Source organism: Lotus japonicus, chromosome 2, assembly GCF_012489685.1.
Source record: "Lotus japonicus ecotype B-129 chromosome 2, LjGifu_v1.2".
In the NCBI taxonomy this organism is placed as follows: Eukaryota; Viridiplantae; Streptophyta; class Magnoliopsida; order Fabales; family Fabaceae; genus Lotus; species Lotus japonicus.
The window spans coordinates 52080879-52098716 of NC_080042.1; the positions used below are offsets into that span (position 1 = coordinate 52080879).

General features: G+C 34.5%; 2 protein-coding genes across 2 annotated transcripts; one reads left to right on the forward strand and one right to left on the reverse strand.

The window, feature by feature from the left end:
* The first annotated feature begins 5337 nt into the window (after positions 1-5337).
* On the forward strand, positions 5338-6836 carry LOC130735445 (heavy metal-associated isoprenylated plant protein 31). The gene is made up of 3 exons (XM_057587430.1): positions 5338-5634; positions 5886-5967; positions 6388-6836. The coding sequence occupies exons 1-3, from the start codon at positions 5629-5631 to the stop codon at positions 6717-6719; spliced, it is 420 nt and encodes a 139-aa protein (XP_057443413.1). The 5' UTR covers positions 5338-5628; the 3' UTR covers positions 6720-6836.
* A 5574-nt stretch (positions 6837-12410) lies between these two features.
* Positions 12411-17290, reverse strand: LOC130736595 (histone-lysine N-methyltransferase, H3 lysine-9 specific SUVH4-like). Its single transcript, XM_057588409.1, has 10 exons — positions 16859-17290; positions 16552-16557; positions 15543-15644; positions 15389-15438; positions 15209-15297; positions 14904-15054; positions 14267-14372; positions 13864-14046; positions 13170-13409; positions 12411-12524 (listed from the first exon to the last, which is right to left on the reverse strand). The coding sequence occupies exons 1-10, from the start codon at positions 17288-17290 to the stop codon at positions 12411-12413; spliced, it is 1473 nt and encodes a 490-aa protein (XP_057444392.1).
* Between the last annotated feature and the right edge of the window lie 548 nt (positions 17291-17838).

Below are 17838 nucleotides of genomic sequence, written 5' to 3' on the forward strand. Positions count from 1 at the left end.
GTTGCATTCTTGCGGTTTCTCTTTATACGATCACTTTGCTCTTGCCGAAAAAAACCTTGCACCCTGTTTCGTAATTCCGCCATCGTTTCCACGGGCTTACGACTTAAACTGCTATTCAAACTTCCTGATTGAAGACCCAATTCGAAAGCCGCTATGCAAATTTATGGCATCTTGTCCTCCAAATGCACCGACAGTTGATTGAAATGCCCCATAAAAGATTGAAGGCTTTCATTAGGCCTTTGTTTCACATTGAATAAAGCCGCTGGAGTTACCTTTTGGGCGCGACTAGTTGAGAATTGCGACAAGAATTTCGCAGATAAATCCATGAATCCAGCAATTGAACGCGGTGGTAACGTTGTAAACCAAGTCATTGCTGACTTCTTTAGAGTTGAAGGAAGCATTTTACACTTCAAAGCATCTGAAGCACCCACAATGATCATTTTGGTGTTGAAGTACACCAAATGATCCTTTGGGTCAGAATCTCCAAAATATGAATCGGGAACCAGTGTTTTCAAATTATCTGGAACGGTAGTATTCGCAATGTCATCTATGAACGGTTGAAAATCTACCACCATCTCTGCCATTCTACGATCGCCCTGATGCAAGCCCCGATCTTGATTGATTTCAGCAAGTTGAGTTTGCAGTTGTTGATTGTGCTGGCGGAGATCAGTTAGATCCGCCATGATCTGTTGCAAAATGTAAGGTGGAACGTTATCATGATTAGCATGATTCTCCCTTCCATTCGCCCCATATCGATTCACCATTTTTAGTGAATTTGAAGCCTAGGATTGAATTCCTCGGCCCCACGGTGGGCGTCAATGTTCCGGTCTAGAACTTCCGGTCAGGGCTAAGCAATTAGAAGACAATAGCAAAATATGACAAAGTATCAAATGAGTAAAAAAGTGTTGGATCCTCTGCCGCTTGAATTGGGCGGTGTCCTCTTTATATATCATGAGGTTTTGACCCGTTCGGGTCATGTGTCGTCTGGCCCAATAGTACAAAGTTGGTAAGCCCACGAAATTACAAAGATCGTAAGCCCAATACCAGTACAAGTGGTTACTCTCTCTCTCTCTCTCGATTCTCTCTCTTAGTGCAATCTCTCTACTATATGTACTATACTCTATCTTAATGTTTAAGACAAGAAAAACATCCTAATAGTTTGGATACCAGTTTAGTTAATATGAAAAAAAACTTTTGTCCTAATCTATAAGAAGAGTTCCTCTTAATCTTTTATTTAAAGTAATTACTAATGTCTGTTTACACACTGACATCAACATATATATGTCCAAATATAGTTAGTTCGTGTACGAGGATGAATTAATTCTAAATTATTTGTAAGCATGTTCTCCGTTGCCTAATTGGAAAGATCCTATGCGAACATGTAAACTTGGATAGGTGATATGAGTTTTTCATGATGAGTTACAAGGATACCGTTTAAAAAATATCTATTAAATATTTACACTCATCCTTTTCTTTCATTCTATTTTCTACTAACTTTTTCTTCTCATTTTTGTGGTTTTCTCTTGTAACATCATTCATAATATCTCTCATTTCAAAAGATGTAGGTGGTTTTTGCCTGAGGAGACATTTTCTTTAAGTATACAGTTATAAATGGAACCAAAGAGTGACGTAATTGTGCTAATCCATTCTGCTTTTGTAAGAGGAAATAAGGCATATATGAATTGCTAAAAAATCAGAGTTGGTTCTTCAATCTTGATTAATAAAGTAGATTTTGCCAAGTTGGGTCAGGTCCCTGTGTTAAGACTAAGTAGCAGATGTAGCCATGCATGTAGCCCTGGATACCAGCCAACTTTATGCTATGCTGTAAAGTGCCTTATGATAGAATAGACTATTCTTATATTTATTATTCTGTAATTATGCATGTAATTAGGATTTAGCCTTTATTATTAGTCAACTTTGTATTTGTATAAATAGAGGTTTATTCATCAATAATAGACATGGAATTGATTTCCTTCATGGTATCAGAGTCAATGGTTGTTTGACCATGGGCCTGGGCCCCTATCCTAGATCCATTTGTTGTGGAGACCTCCCATATTTGGGCCACCCGTTTCATTCCCCGCTCCAGATGTTCTACACTGGGCGTGAGGGGGTGTGTTAGAGTCCCACATTGGCTAGAGATGTGGCTACTTATATATGGTTGTGCAAACCTTAACTCTTGAGCTAGCTTTTGGGTTGAGTTAGGCCTCCTTCATGGTATCAGAGCCTATCCTAGATCCATTTTGTTGTGGAGACCTCCCATTATTGGGCCACCCGTTGTTAATCCCACGTTCCAGTCTGTTCAATCCTGGACGTGAGGGGGTGTGTTAGAAGTCCCACATTGGCTAGAGATAGAGCCAAAATAAGCTTTATAAGGGTAGTGCAAACCTCAACTCTTGAGCTAGCTTTTGTGGTTGAGTATAGGCCTCCCAATTTCTAATAGAGCTTCATTTTCCTCTTTCTCAGGCAACATTGGTCCACTGTGACAATGTTAGTGCCATCTACCTCTCTGGAAATCCAGTGCACCATCAGCGTACCAAACATATAGAGATGGATATCCACTTTGTTCGGGAAAAGGTCGCGCGTGGCCAGGCTCGCATCCTTCATGTCCCTTCCCGTCATCAGATTGCAGACATTTTTACTAAGGGCCTTCCTCGGGTCCTCTTTGATGATTTTCGTTCCAGTCTCAGCGTCGGTGAACCTCCCGCTTCGACTGCGGGGGTGTGATAGAATAGACTATTCTTATATTTATTATTCTGTAATTATGCATGTAATTAGGATTTAGCCTTTATTATTAGTCAACTTTATATTTGTATAAATAGAGGTTTATTCATCAATAATAGACATGGAATTGATTTCCTTCACCTTATCTTTATTCTTTACATACATACACACTACGATTCTCTGCTCTGTTGATTTCTTTCTGCTGATAAATTGGTGTCAATATGATGATGGTCTTCAAAAGCATCGTGAGTTATTGGCTCTTTACCTCACATGCGACAATATCCTGCACACAGGATGAGGGAGGGAGGATCGATGCAGAATTCACATAAACAAATTGTGTTATGCTTGTGCATCATTTCTGTGTTTTATGACAGCGTTTTGATTGTTTTGTACATTTTTGTAATAATTTTTGTTTGCAAAACTATTTTTTTAGGAGCATTTCCAATATTAGTTCTTAACACTATTCACGTGGCCCTGTACTACCACATGTGTTCTAAGCAACTTTTGCATATTTCACTCAAACTATAAATTCTTAACTTTGAGTTTTTAGCACTATTATCTGGTCCACCACACAACATTATTTACACTTTTTTATTTTCATAAAGCAATATAACAAAACTCATAAAGTAATTTAGTTAAGAGAGAAAAATGTTTTTTTTTTATACTAATAACTCATAAATAAAGTTGCTTATATAAGAACTATAAAGCAAATAAATAGTTCTTATTTGTAAGAACTAAGAACTCCACGTCAATCTCCAATGCCTGAAAAGCTGGTTCTTAGTTCTTAGTTTAAAAACTCACATGAACTAGCATTGGAGATACTCTAATAGAAAACTTTTTTATGAGAAATATTTTAAATCAACTTTATCGGAGAGGATTATTATATGCCATTTTGGTTTGGATTCAAAATAGTATTTTTACTTAGAGGAGGAAGTCTAACGAGAAAAAAAAAAACTACACTAAAGCATCAAGGCATAAAGCCTCAATGACAAAGGATGGTGAGAGTCTCCAAACGCTACACTTATCACCAACTCGCGACGGCTGTCGGAAAAGATAGTCAGCAATGTTATTCTTCTCCCTTGGCACATATTCAACAACAACGTTCCAAAAAATAGTATAATTCAATTCTGAAAATGTTATCGTATGAAAAGAAAACAAAAAAATTGGTGACAAGTACCATGTAGCCCACTATTAGACACCTACATTTATGACGGTATTAGGCCGTCACAAAGAATTCTAACAGTCAAAAACTGCTACAAAAGTGAGGTGTCTCAAAATGTTTGTGTATCAAGAAATTGTCCCTCCCTACTACAAATAATTTTTTCAGAATTGAAATTGGGTTCTTAATAGCATTAAAACCATCATTAATTTTGTATATCAAATTACATGTCTAATTGTTTACTACATATTGTCCGGTACGAATCTCCACTCCGGACACAATTATAATGTCTTGTTTCAGCACAAGATACAAAAATTTAAGTATTTAAGCACATGACTATCCATTTCAAAATGAAGTGTGTGTTTGGTTGTGGATCACGTCAACTCAAACGTGCGTTTGTGTGTGGAAACGCAGTTCTCTTCATCTGTAAAGATGTTTGGATTGCATCTCAGAACCGATTCTGTCAAGTTAGATCCACGTTAGCTTGAAGCAGCTGGACCTTGCTTCTGCGTCAAAGTGAATCGATTTTCATTTTCACTTCAAACAGATGAACACCATTTCTCCTTTTTGCCCTCGGTTGGATCAGAGTTTTTCTTGAATTTTCCATCCACTGTGGGAGTATATGTCCTCACCTGCGTGTTTTTTGTTCTCTGTGGCTCTGTGCTGCTAGTACCCTCCCTCTCCATATCTAAGCTTTTTGGTTTATAACTTGGGGTTAAATTAGATGGACAAAACGTGGTTAGTGGTGTTGGGCTTCAAATTAATAATTTTTTTGAACTCTAAATTAATATATTAATACAAAGTTTTAAAATTTACGGTGTGGTTTTTTTTTTTTGAAATGTACGGTGTGGTTGAATGAGATTAAATTTAGTATGTTATCATTAATTTGTTTAAAAAAATATTGTCAATAATTTAGTGAAATACAATTAATAATTTTTCTAACAGTATACATTTATATCTTATTCTCAATTTAATTAATTTAGTAAAATAGATTAATAAATTAATTCATATCCATACCCATTTTGGTCATTACATAATTAAAATCAATTCTAATCAAAGTTATCCAAACGAAATTCTTTTATCGGAATCACGTTTTAATAAACGTATCCAAACATAAATCACATCACTTCAACTCACGTTTGTCAGATCCAATTCTACCTAGATCCAATTATGACCAGATCCAATTCTGCTAACGCTGATCCAAACACACAGGAACATGATATCCACTAATTACATGGCAACCCACCAACTAACAAGCAAGGTCATATGCTACAATATATGCAGCAGCTACTCATGATCATGTTATGTGTCCAACAGAGAAAAAGAAAGGAATCAACCAGTGACATTGTCTAGCTAGGACAGCATTTTCCATCATTTCATTCAGAAATATGTTCAACTTTGTTCATATATTGTGGTCCAGCAATGGAGAGAGAGAGAGAGAAGGAGACATAGCACTAGCAGGGAGAGACAGGGGAGGGAAAGTGTGCCTCTAAATTGGGGAGCGCAAGATGAAGCCATGCTTTTGCCATATCCACGCGTGATTATACTTCTACACTGTGCATCCTTTTTGGGGATTTCAAAACCCAATAAGGCCTTTTCAGTAATAGCTGTCTAAAAGAGAGAGAACCTTCACAATAGCTTAGTAGCATAGCCAACAACATCACTCACCACAGTCTTCTTACTGCACACAGGCTTCACTGCTCTAAACAAAATCCTTCTCCATACTGTTGTCTAAAGCTAGAGAAGCAATGTCTGTAAGTAACTAAATCTTCTATTATCTTTCTCTAGCATACACAAGCACAAATAGTTCATGTTTTTTTAGCATGTTTGAATTGACTTATATTTTTTTCAAAATTAATTCTGGCATCCGAAAACTTTTCACTGAAAGCTTCACTAGAGCTATAATTAATTTTCACTCTAGAATCAATTTTATTAGAATTTCTAAACATGTATAAAATGTGTCCTTGAGAAGGTAATTAAATTATGACAATGTGGGATGTTGCAGAATATGATAGAGGTCAGAGTTCCAAATCTTGATTGTGAGGGATGTGCTTCAAAATTAAAGAAAGCTCTCTTCAAACTCAAAGGTAGAGTTATATTTTTTTTCTTTTCTTAGGTCAATAGCTCAAAGGGGCAGTTTTTTTCGCAATTCAATTTTCTTATTTAATTGTTTGGATACCTTTATACTGTCTGGTGGATTAGGGTGGTGGACTTTGTACACATGGGGTCAAAGGAACAGTTTTTTGGGGTAGATCAGAGCATATTATTTTGTTTTGGACACGATATGAAGAAAAGAAAAAAGAGAATCCTCACATTTCTTTCTTCTTAATAATTGGTGAATAATCAGCTTGGAAATAGGTAGGCACGAAGATAAATAAGAAGAATATTAGTAATGATTTATTATGTCAGGAATTTTAAGAATTTTTACCTAGCTGCTTATTTTTGTATTTTTACCATTTGGAAAGTTGATTTGTAAATTGACATGTACATGTGTTGATATTTTGCAGGAGTAGATGAAGTAGAGGTTGAAATGGAGGCACAAAAGATAACAGTGAGAGGCTATGGCCTAGAGGAGAAGAAGGTGCTGAAATCAATCAAACGCACAGGCAAAGCAGCAGAGCCATGGCCATTTCCAGGGCATGCTCATTTAACTTCATTTTACAAGTACCCAAGTTACATTGTTAACCAATATTACTATGATGCATACAAAACTGAAGCAACAAATGGAGTCCACACTTTCTTCCACACGCCTTCTGTCTATTCAGTTGCTGTGGCATCTGATGAGGCCTTTGCTTCACTCTTTAGTGATGATAACCCTCATGCTTGCACTATAATGTAAAGCAATCCTAGGTTGGTTCATATCCTCATTTCTGCTTTTCATTTTAAAAAGAAGATGAGGAAGGAAAAACTTGAGTGAAATATGCTCCTTATTGTCAATCATGAAATTTTTTGTGTATGTTCATTGGTTAATCTCTTTTGCACAATCTTGAATGTACTGTGATATGCCTCCTTTTAATATCCATCAAGTTTTTTTAAGTGGTTTTTTGTATGATGATGTTTATAATTTAGCTTATAAGTCTAGATACCAATCTCTAATGTAATATTTTGCTGTGGTTTTATAAAAGAAAGGAAATATCATTTATCAAAAACAACCGGCACGGAGGTCAATACATCATTGTTTTCCCAAGCTTAAAGATTATGAGGAGTCTCCTCAATCAGAATTTAAAAAAATAAAAGAGATTCCAACTAGAGAGTCAGCGGGACAATTGCCACATTTACGAACAAAGGAAAAATCCACAAAATCAAAACCAAGAGCTAAGTCACGACAATCCCGAACAACAGAAAAAAATGACAGCCACCAATTGTGGGGCACGCCAAAGGTTAAACAACTATAAACAATCCGTCTCAAAACTCACTCTCCAAAAATTCAAATTTATAGCTAAAGACATTGGCTATCTCAAACAGAAAGCCTCTTGCTAACACTGGAGAAAGGATATCGAACGGGGAAGCAGTGGTTGCTGCTAACAATTCACTGTTACTATCTCTAGCTATGAAACCAAAACCCGCAACATGCAGATCATTCATTGAGGCATCAAAATTGATCTTAATCACTCCATTTGAAGGACGGCTCCAAAAAGACAAAATCTGCGATTCTGCGAATTTCCCCTAGTCAAGAATGTAGGTCTAGAGAAGACCAAAGGGTATGTACTCGCTTGAAAATGATCTCTATGGACATATAGTCTCTCACTCAACACCACATAAAAGACAAGATGGATGAACATCCATGGCCCTTCGGCGTAAGGCCCCCGCACCGAAACAAAGTCAAGACAGGCCCTAGCTCCTTGCACCTCGGGAGAGCTCTTGAATCCAAAGGCGTTTCCAAGCTCTAGGGGTAGGCGAAGAGGATGAAGAAGAGTCTGAAACAGACTCATAGTGTTGCAATATAAATTTTTAACTTAAACGAGTTGAATATACACCATCACTAGTAAAAGGCCAAATAAAAATACCCTGTTGAGAATAACAAAGATATTATGAGCAGTTTCAGGACTAAAAATTATAGAAATAAGGTTCCATCCCAGGATGCGTAGATGGCGAGATAAGATTACCAACCATTTGAATACCAATTTCTTCCGTTAGATCCTGGTGATAAATAATAGGGGGAACTTTTGGAATTCAATTATCATCCCAAATACGCACACTAGTACCACCCCCATTTTCCAGATAACTCCACTTACAAAAAAAAAAAATCCAACTAGAGATTGAATAAGCATAACTAGGCCTGTAACCTCTCCTCGCCCCAATCAGATTCCCATTCAGAAAATAAATATATTTGGAAATACGACTAAGAGATTCAGGAGAGGATAAAATCCTCCATCAATTCTTACCGAAAAGAGCAGTGTTAAAAGCCTTAATCTCTAAAACCAGGAGTACCGTGGGGTTGATCATTTTCTATCTGTATTTTTGTTCATGTGGATTAGGTGCATCATGTTCTTTGGACGGGTTAAAGACTTGAAGTTAGAAGGATAAGATTTTGACTAATTAGAGTAGAAGGCTAAAACCTGCACATATTTCATTTTCCTATTTAAGATTGGTAATTGGAATTAAGTTGAATGTCCACAACTAATGGCCTAAGTTTTTATAACTTGCATGTTTGGAAATCATTTTATAATTGATTTTAAAATCAAAATGAATTCTATACAGAATTTGGTGTTACCTTGACAGTTGACAATAAGCAATTTCACTTTCTGTAATGCCAAGATATCTCACTCTGTACATCTTAGTTCCTACTTGTTCTTTACTATATTGCAGCTTCAATGTTAATATTCAAACAAATATTTCTTGTTTATGCCCTTCAATGATTTTCTTATGAGACCCGTGCTGAGCACAGGTTCATCTATTAGTTTAAACAAAATCTGAAATCAATCTAATTTCTTCTTTGGACAAAACCATAATGTTACTGGTACAGTGGTACTTCGATAAAAGCATAATTGATAAGCTTTTGCTTGTGATAATTATTCATAGATTTATGTGTTATTTCTCAATTTGTTCGGCTATTGCCCTATATATTTTACAGCACCATTCTGTTGAATGTTGATGATATCCTTTTGTTAGCTTGTGAAGTGGGTATTTGGCATATCCCTGCTACACTTCTAGCTTCATCTGTTTCTTTTATCTTGATGAAGAATGGGGTGTGCCAGTCCATGATCACATCTAAGTTTAGTGTGTGAATCTCAGTCTATAAGTTTATGTCGTAGAGTTCATCTAACTTTTTGTTTTAAAGTGCGTGATAACTATAAATACATATCTAAACATTACATAGCCATAGTGAACAAAGGGATTGGGACTGTTAATTTGCATCTAATTATTTGCTCAGGAATGTTAGTTGGTAGTTCTCATCCAATATTATGCGCTTCACTTTTGGCCTGTCTGCATCACAATATTGATATCCAAACATAGTCTTAGATTCCGGTTCATCCTGCATTTAGTCTTGCATGGTGCATCCCTCCGTTCCTTGGTACTACTACAGCTGAACATTTCTTGATTTCTGACCTTTTTGTGTCTGCTTGTTGATGTGGTTTAAGTGTATAATGGTGTTGTCTCTCCAAGAGGACATGAATTTTATTGTGGTTTGGGTCATTCACCTGCCTGACACTGTACATTGTTGGAAGATCATATCTCTATGCAAGGAAATTGTTATATGCTTGCTCCTCATTACAAAATTGGGTTATGTTCACTCTAGTGATTTTAAAAGGATATACTCATCTCTCGTTTACATATTTGTTATCCTAAGGCTTACGTACTTTTTTCTTTAAAATATAAAAAATTATAAATATGTGATATGATTTGAGTGACAGAGTTATTCATTAACCCAATTTGAATTTGAGTGATGGGCTCCATCATTAATTAACACAAATTCAAAGAACGAAGACAAGCGTAATCCTCCCAAACACTGAACAACGGTGGAGGAGCTCAAGTCAAAGAACATAGACGAGCTTAATCCTTCCTAACACCAAACAACGGTTGGAATCAGAGTTCACTAGTTAACCTCTAAGTATTCTATGATCTCACATATAAACCATGCTCTATGTTTGATTTCATCACACCATTCTTAACTTCTTCATAGTTCCCACATGAAAAAGATCATTAACTCACTAACTAATCATCAATTCCTTGAATAATTAAGAAAGCGAGTAGCATTAAACTAAGGTGTTAATTGACTATTGAACTAACCCTATTTCTAGATCTTATATTCAATAGATGGGATTATCTACTTCAGATTCAAGAACAAAGTTCCCACTTAAGCTATCAAATCCAAGATCAAGTTCTAGTTGATCAATCTAAAACTAGCATTAAGACCAAGATAACCCATTGAAATCATAACAAAGAACATGAATTAATACATGAAAATCAAGATGAATATAAAGAAGTAAAAATATTACATCCAATTCCAACACAAAGAGGTTTAGCTATCCATTTCCATGGAAGCTTTAAAGCTTACAAGAAGAAAAGGAGAAGAAAAAGATGACCTGTGCCGTCGGCGGCGTGTCCCCAACTCGACGGAAGGTACAAGAGCCCTCTATCTTCCTTCCTTTCTCCCTTTCCTCAAGTTCCCCTCTTTTCCCATGTGATTATCTCTGATTTCCTGAATGGGTGTCTCTGTTTATCTCTCTCTCGTTCGAATGAAACAGATCTGATCGTGATTTTATAATAAACTCTGCAACTTTTTGGCTTAAGCCCAACCACTTCTGGCTTAAGCCAAAAGGTTTCTTCAAGGCTAGGTAATTATCACACACAGCTTCTGTCGTTCTCATGACTTTTTGGGCTAAAGCCATCCATGATTTGCCTTAAGCCAACATTCCTCAAATTTTCCAACTGCACTATCTCTTCTTTTTTTCTCTTTAGCTTAAGCCAGAACTTTCTTGGCTTAAGCTAAAATCTCCAATTTGGGTTATCAACTTCCTTTGCTTGGATCCTTTTAATCTTTCTACTACAAACACAAAAGCAAATGATTCACTGCATATCACAATCATATTTACTATAGTATTTATATAAAAACTAAATATCTACTATTCTAACCTATTGAGGGGTCATTTGAAAGATATTTTTCGTACTTAGAATGGATAAGTGCTAAAACCAACATGAAAAAATGAGTAAATTTCGCACTTATCAGAGCCCAAGGAAAATGCAAAGAAAGGAGAATGGAACCCCGAAGAAAAGTTAGGTGAAGCATACATAACCAAGAGACTATCTCTATCAAGCATTATCGTCATCTCTTGATTGTCTAGAGCGTCATTTTTTTTTTTGAAAGGTAAAAGTATATAAATAGATTATCACAAAAACCCCTAAGGACAGGACCCTCAGGGGGCGAAGATCACCCACTAATAACAAGGCACTTCGACGAACAAAAAGAAGCCCGCTAAACCGAACAGGAACTAAACAGGCAAAAAAACAAGAGCATAGGCCACAAAGAACATCCTAACTCTTTCACAGACATAACCAGGATATACAAGCGTGACTCAAGTCTTAAAATGATCCTCATAGACCTTCTCCAAACCACGGATAGCCTCTATGTCGCTTCCCTCGAACTCTAACCCCAATACTTTGCCAAGCAACCTCTATGTCTAGAGCGTCATTACCTTCTACGATGTCCAAGAAATCAATCGTCTGTTTTCAGTTTCCTCTATGTTGCATTTAATTTTTGTTGACTTCTACTACCATTGGTGACTAACTGAATGGAGCATTTATTTTTATGTAAAAAAAAAAAAGAACAGAGGGTTATATGTTTAATTTTATTTTGATTGTTCTAGCTTAAAGCCGAGGTCTCGAGTACCAGTCTATATAGTAAGGATTCTCTCGTTTGAGTATACATGTAGTTTTATAAATAAAAAAATGTTCAAATTAAATTCGTTTAACGTCTAAATAGTATCAAGAACTACATATGTGCGCATGACATTTTTTACGAAAAATCAAACACATATCACTTGGGCAACTGTCGTTTGTATTTTAGTTTAATAATTAATTATGTACTTACATGGGGTAACAAATGCACGGTGGTGATAAATTAACAAGTTGGTCGGAGCACGTCTCAGGCGAGGACAAAACCAATTGTTTCTCTAATCTTGGGAACTACTTTCAGAAGTTACGTTGGTAAATGACTAAAATCAAACCCCGCTTAAAAGTCAGGGGCCAAATACTTAGTTAACCCTACAAAACATTTAATATGAAAAAGGAGAAGGACGATAGTAGAATTTAGCTGCTTCAAGGGTGCAAGTGCACCATAAGTTTTGCACCATGCGAGAAAATTTGACCTATTATAAAATGTAATAGTTACTTGCTGATAAAAAAAATCAAAAACGTTGTAGTACCATAACACCCTCTAGTAAGCTTTTACAAAAAAGAAATATCTAGTCTTCCTTACAAAAACACCCTCCAGCAAGCTTTGACCAGATTTTTGTTCCATTGAAGTTTAGGTAGTACTCTAAATATTACATTTTAAAAATATATAACTTGTGTTGTGCACCAAAAAAAACTAGTACAAGCGCTTACGACATTTTTTTGCACCACAGTGACATGCTAACTTCTTGATTTTTCCATCCGGACCAATAACACTATCAAGTTTATAATTATAGTCACATGTGAGTTCCTGTCAAAATAAATAACATTTTATCATTCCAATGAATATGGCCTCCATAAAGAAAGTTAACAGCATGATGAATACACATATATAGAACAAGCATGAAAATTAAAAACACTAAATCATTTAGTAGATGCGGTTTTCATGATTAGATAAAAGGGAAAGAAAAATAAGCATTTGAATGAGATGCAGTTGTAATTAAGCATTTGAATGAGATGCGGTTTTCATGATTAGATGCGGTTGTAATTAAAATGAGCATTTTTGTAATTTAAATGGGGAATAATATTTGAACCACGGTGGTTCACTTACAAAATAACTCATCGTAGATGCAGCCACCCCTTGTATTTAAATTAAATACAAAGTTTAGCTTATAAAAAAATCAAGTCGCTCGACGCCCACAAATAGAGATCAAGCCAACCGCAGAGACCAAAAGCTCCACAAACATAAAGCTAAGATGATTTTTCAAAAGAAAATTTCATTTCCATAAAAAAATCATCATTTTTCTACAACTACGAGAGAGATAAATATGAAATGAGGATAAAGAAATGTAAGAGATATGACACACACTAAAGTACTCCTTTTAGGGGACTCACTTATTTCAATGGAGGGAAATTCTAAATGAGAAAAATCACAAGAGTAAGATTCTTTAATTACCTGGTAAGGCCTTATGTTCTCACTAGCAAATAGTACAATCCGAGCAAGTCTGATATCATTGTAGGAGCTTAGGACACACTGCACAAAAAGGTTTGGCTTGCAACTATGGTTGATAAACCTAGCAACATTACCCAAAGAGCCAGCGTCTATGCAGAACTCAGGAACATTCTTCGTGGTGTCATCATTGTCATTTTTGTTAGCACAAATACTTGCAGGTAGTGATACACTACCTAGCCGTCTCTGAGAGAAAAATCATGCATATATCAATGAAAATAAAATATGTAATTAATATCACCCTTTCCGTCTGAACTTGTCTGAACTTGTTATGGTACTAATAACTTTCTCCGTTTTAAAATAACTATCTATTTAAAGAAAAGAAAACATTTTCATAATAATTATTGTCTACTTAAAATTTCAATAGACCATTAATTAATGTTTTTCCATACAATACTCCTACGAAAACAATAAACGAGTAAATATATAAATGTACTTCAAAGAGTAAATAAGGAAGACAAATAATATGTTTTAAAATGTTAACAGTTTTAATTTTAGTTCTGAATATGCATATTTCCTCTTGGTCTAGACTGTTATTTTAAAACGGAGGGACTACATCCTATACACTATGGAAAAAGGATAGCAACATAGCATCACTCGAAAAAATCTTGTTCAAATTAATGAATAGTTCTAATCTTACCTTTTTGCCCTTTAGCTCATTGATTGTTTGCAAACAATCAATTTCAAAAACATATGTATCTGTTGAATCAGGATCCAAGTCTTCAATTTTACTAAGCACACCAACATATTCCACAACAGGTGAACCAGAGGGAATGAAGTCCCATGTCTTAACGGCCCACCCTTTGGTAAGTGTACGATAGACCTGTAGAAAACAACATGGTATTTAGGACCTTGCCACATATTCACACATTACTGTTGGATAAGATTATTTTTATATTATCAAACCACTTGGTCACAAAAACTATGATACCATATCAAATAATAACCAATTATATCAAAAGTTAAAAAAGTAAAAATCATATAAATAATTTTATATTAATATTTTTAACAGAAAGAAAGATAAAAAAGGTTAGATAAATAACCTCAAATCGATACTTTAAACCCTTTTGAGAAATTCGATTGCGGCAATCAGGTCCACAGCCACAATTTGGCCCACATTCATATAAGATATCTCTTGCCCCAATCAACCTAGGGATGAATAAGCCAATAAGATGTGTAGAAGAATATTAGAGCATTGAAAATTAAATACAAGTGATAATTTTTATCACGTGGTTAAGGAAATTATATGACTTGGTTAAAATCATGGCTGAGAAACATTTGTAGATTCTGACTATTCCAAGTCCAGTTGAAAAACATAGTTAAAATCATGGCTGAGAAACATTTGTAGATTCTGACTATTCCAAGTCCAGTTGAAAAACATAGAAATAAAGCCTTTGTTGTAGTACCTTAGATCAGAGTAAGGTGTAACGTGTATTAAAAGAAAATATACATGTTGTGACTGAGTAATGTATTTATATTAATATTTTCTTTTAGAAATTTTAAATTTTAATTTATCATTATTATTAATATTTGTAAAATAATCTTTCAGAAAATTCTTAATTCTTATCCTTTGCATCAACAATGACTACATTGTCTTTAAAAAATTCTGACTTCAATAAATCCAAATCCATAAACTTTATACTACATAGAAGAAAATGAAACCCAAAACTAAAATATCACCTGCCACCATTCTGAAGAGTGTATGGAAACTCAGTACCATTAAGGCCAGCACAAGAACAACTCATACAACTTCCTATGCAATTGCATCTACCAACAAAGGGTGGAACTTCCACATTGCGTGCAACTTGAATAGATTTGATATATTTAAAACCTACAAATTTAAAATATTATTCACAACCAGCACCCATGCACCAAATTAAACTAAATCAAAATATTGTCTACTGTGTACTATGCAAAATATGTTGTGGTAATAGAACCTAATTTTTGCTGAATATTAGTATAACAAATTAACTTATTGAACTTACCAGTAGGTACCACCAGAGGATTATCATACATATTGGTCGCAATAATGGGAATAGCTTCTTGTCCACCGCTGAGGTCCTTACAAGCCAAACTAAGAAAGACATATCCATTTCACATCAACTAAAAATTTAATAAAAAAATTACAATATATTTTATCAGAGTTTCATTGATAGCATTCATACATTGGAGAATCAAAAAATTCTCTCGATATTTTCCCTTGTGCATAATGGACCTAAAATAAGAAGTCAAATCATGTTAATAATACGTACCATTATTAGTGCAGGAATAAATTCTAATAGTATAGACTAAGATGAAAAAGGAAAAATAAAATGCAACCTTATCTGTACCCAATTTAGCTAGTCTTCGTAGCTTCTTTAAAAAATACTTAGATGCGGGAATGCTAGGAGCACATTTCTTAGGATTCAAATTTTTATCAACCTGTTAGAAAATTTAAAAAGAATGAATATACATGATTATAACATTATATGTAACATTCAAATAATTAATTTCATTTAAACAAATATGATTTTAGTTCAAATATTATAATATTTTTTTTTTGAAAGTTGAAAGTTTTATTCAATGAGAATTGGTCGATGGTACAAAAAACACTCAACAAAATGAGCACAACCCCCTCCAACAGTATATAGGAAAACCTAAAAAAACAATTTAGAACGAGCTAGGTGCTACAATTGCTTTGGTACACCCACAAGAAAAACATTAAAATACAGCCCCTAAAAAACACCTGCACAAATGTTACAATATATATACTTTATATCTATGTATCTCTAATTCACTCTCAATGATATAGATTTCTCCTCACTTTTTATGTAGAAAGATCATTACATGGGCTTGGCAGGCATTGATCCAAATTTTATTTTCATATGACATTGATTTCATTTGGATCTATGATTTGCAATACAGTCTTTCCTAATGCAAAATGCAAAATCCATTCCACACACCTATAATATATTTTCATTGGCATTTTAATTTTCCTAACATATATAAATAGAAACCTAGTAGTACTGGTTTTGAGATTCATTGAAGTCAACATTTTTTAATGATTTTATGAGAAAATATTAATTTTTCTATTTTCATTATAAAAAAGGATTAATTTCGCTGAAAATGTCAACATTTCACGTCGCAACAATGGACATGCTTTATTTCATATTTCCATAAAGTCAAACGTGGTGGAAGTTAAAAACACAGAAACATATATAGACACTACTAGAATAATTAAGGAGAACAATAAAATCAACCCAAATGATAAGTTCAATCCAAAATTCTGAGAAAACAAATTTTAAAATGCTTACCCAAAAAAAAAAATCAAAATAAATTTGAAACTAACATTCAACTGAAAAAAAAAATATTAAGACATTAACATGAAATATGAAGTAATATATAACTCATATTTCTTCAATGGTCTAAATGATTCAAACCTAATTTCGTTCGAAATTATGATACTAGTTCTATTCATGAATTTTGAAATTATTTAAATGATTCAAATCTTATTTTTTAGGAAAATCCATAAATAGATTTAGATGCTTAAGTGCAATGACTTTGGGGCAGAGAATATAGACTCCTCACTTTAGATGTAAAAATGATTAGAGATAACATAATTTCATGAAAAAGAATATCTAAATTATTTTTGTTACCTTGCTCGATTTAAGTCTTGATCTATTGGCAAGCCTCAGCGATTCTCTTATTATTAAGATGCCATTCAAATCTAGCTCATCAAAAACAAATAAACTTGTACCAATCGAACTTGAAGCATCACTATCTCCACAAGCTACCCATGCTTTATCCAATGTTTGTTGTTGTAAGATGGGATTGAGCTTGGTTCTCTTATCATCAGCATCACCGCTCAATATTGACTCACTCTTATCACTAATGGACTTGTTTTTAAGTCGTAAGCTACATCTTCTCTCCACCAAAGATTCATTTGTTTCAACCCTTTCATGGTGTTGTGCGTCAATGTTATTGTTGTTCACCATAACATCTGATGGAACTTCATTATGATATTTATCAGGTACTATTTGTTCATTTCCCATGTCTGCCTCTTTTACACAACTATTTATCACCTCCATTTTGTGCATATGAAGAAAGAGACACCTATTGTTAAATCATAGGAAAATAATTCAATAACATGAATATTACAATAGTAAAATTAAAAAAAAAACCAGCACACTCATGGCGTTATGATAAATAAAATGAGGGGTAGTCTAAAGAAAAATAAAAGAGAAAAAAACTCAACAAACTAAACATATACACATATATGTCACAAGACATAGGTCAATGAAACCTCCTTCTCTCCTTTTCTGCATAAGGAGAAGAATAATTGACACTAGATAATAAAATGAAATTCAACACGAAATCATATCCCTTCATTCTAATTCAATCTAATGGCTTTAATTTGGTGTTTTCAAATACTGTGTAACTATGTTCAGGACTATGGTTGGCCTTGATTTTGCAGGGTTGGTTCTAGATTTAGTGGGGGGGGGGGGGGGGGTTCTTTGGAAGGCCAAAATGAATCAAAGAATGGTAGCACTTAGGGGTGCTACAACCCTCAGTACAAAAAGCAGTAAAAAAGAGCAACTATTGGGGGAGTGATAGTGTGATGGGATAATCCTTGGTG

What these genes read in the sequence shown, in the direction of transcription:
- LOC130735445 (XM_057587430.1), top strand. An exon ending in AGCTCTCTTCAAACTCAAAG is followed by an intron (nt 5,968 to 6,387) that starts GTAGAGTTATAT and finishes GATATTTTGCAG; the next exon opens with GAGTAGATGAAGTAGAGGTT.
- LOC130736595 (XM_057588409.1), bottom strand. Translation starts at nt 17,290, where the DNA reads ATGGAGGTGATAAATAGTTGTGTAAAAGAGGCAGACATGGGAAATGAA. An exon ending in CTAAATTGGGTACAGATAAG is followed by an intron (nt 15,439 to 15,542) that starts GTTGCATTTTAT and finishes TTCTTATTTTAG; the next exon opens with GTCCATTATGCACAAGGGAA. An exon ending in GTTTAAAGTATCGATTTGAG is followed by an intron (nt 14,047 to 14,266) that starts GTTATTTATCTA and finishes TGTTTTCTACAG; the next exon opens with GTCTATCGTACACTTACCAA.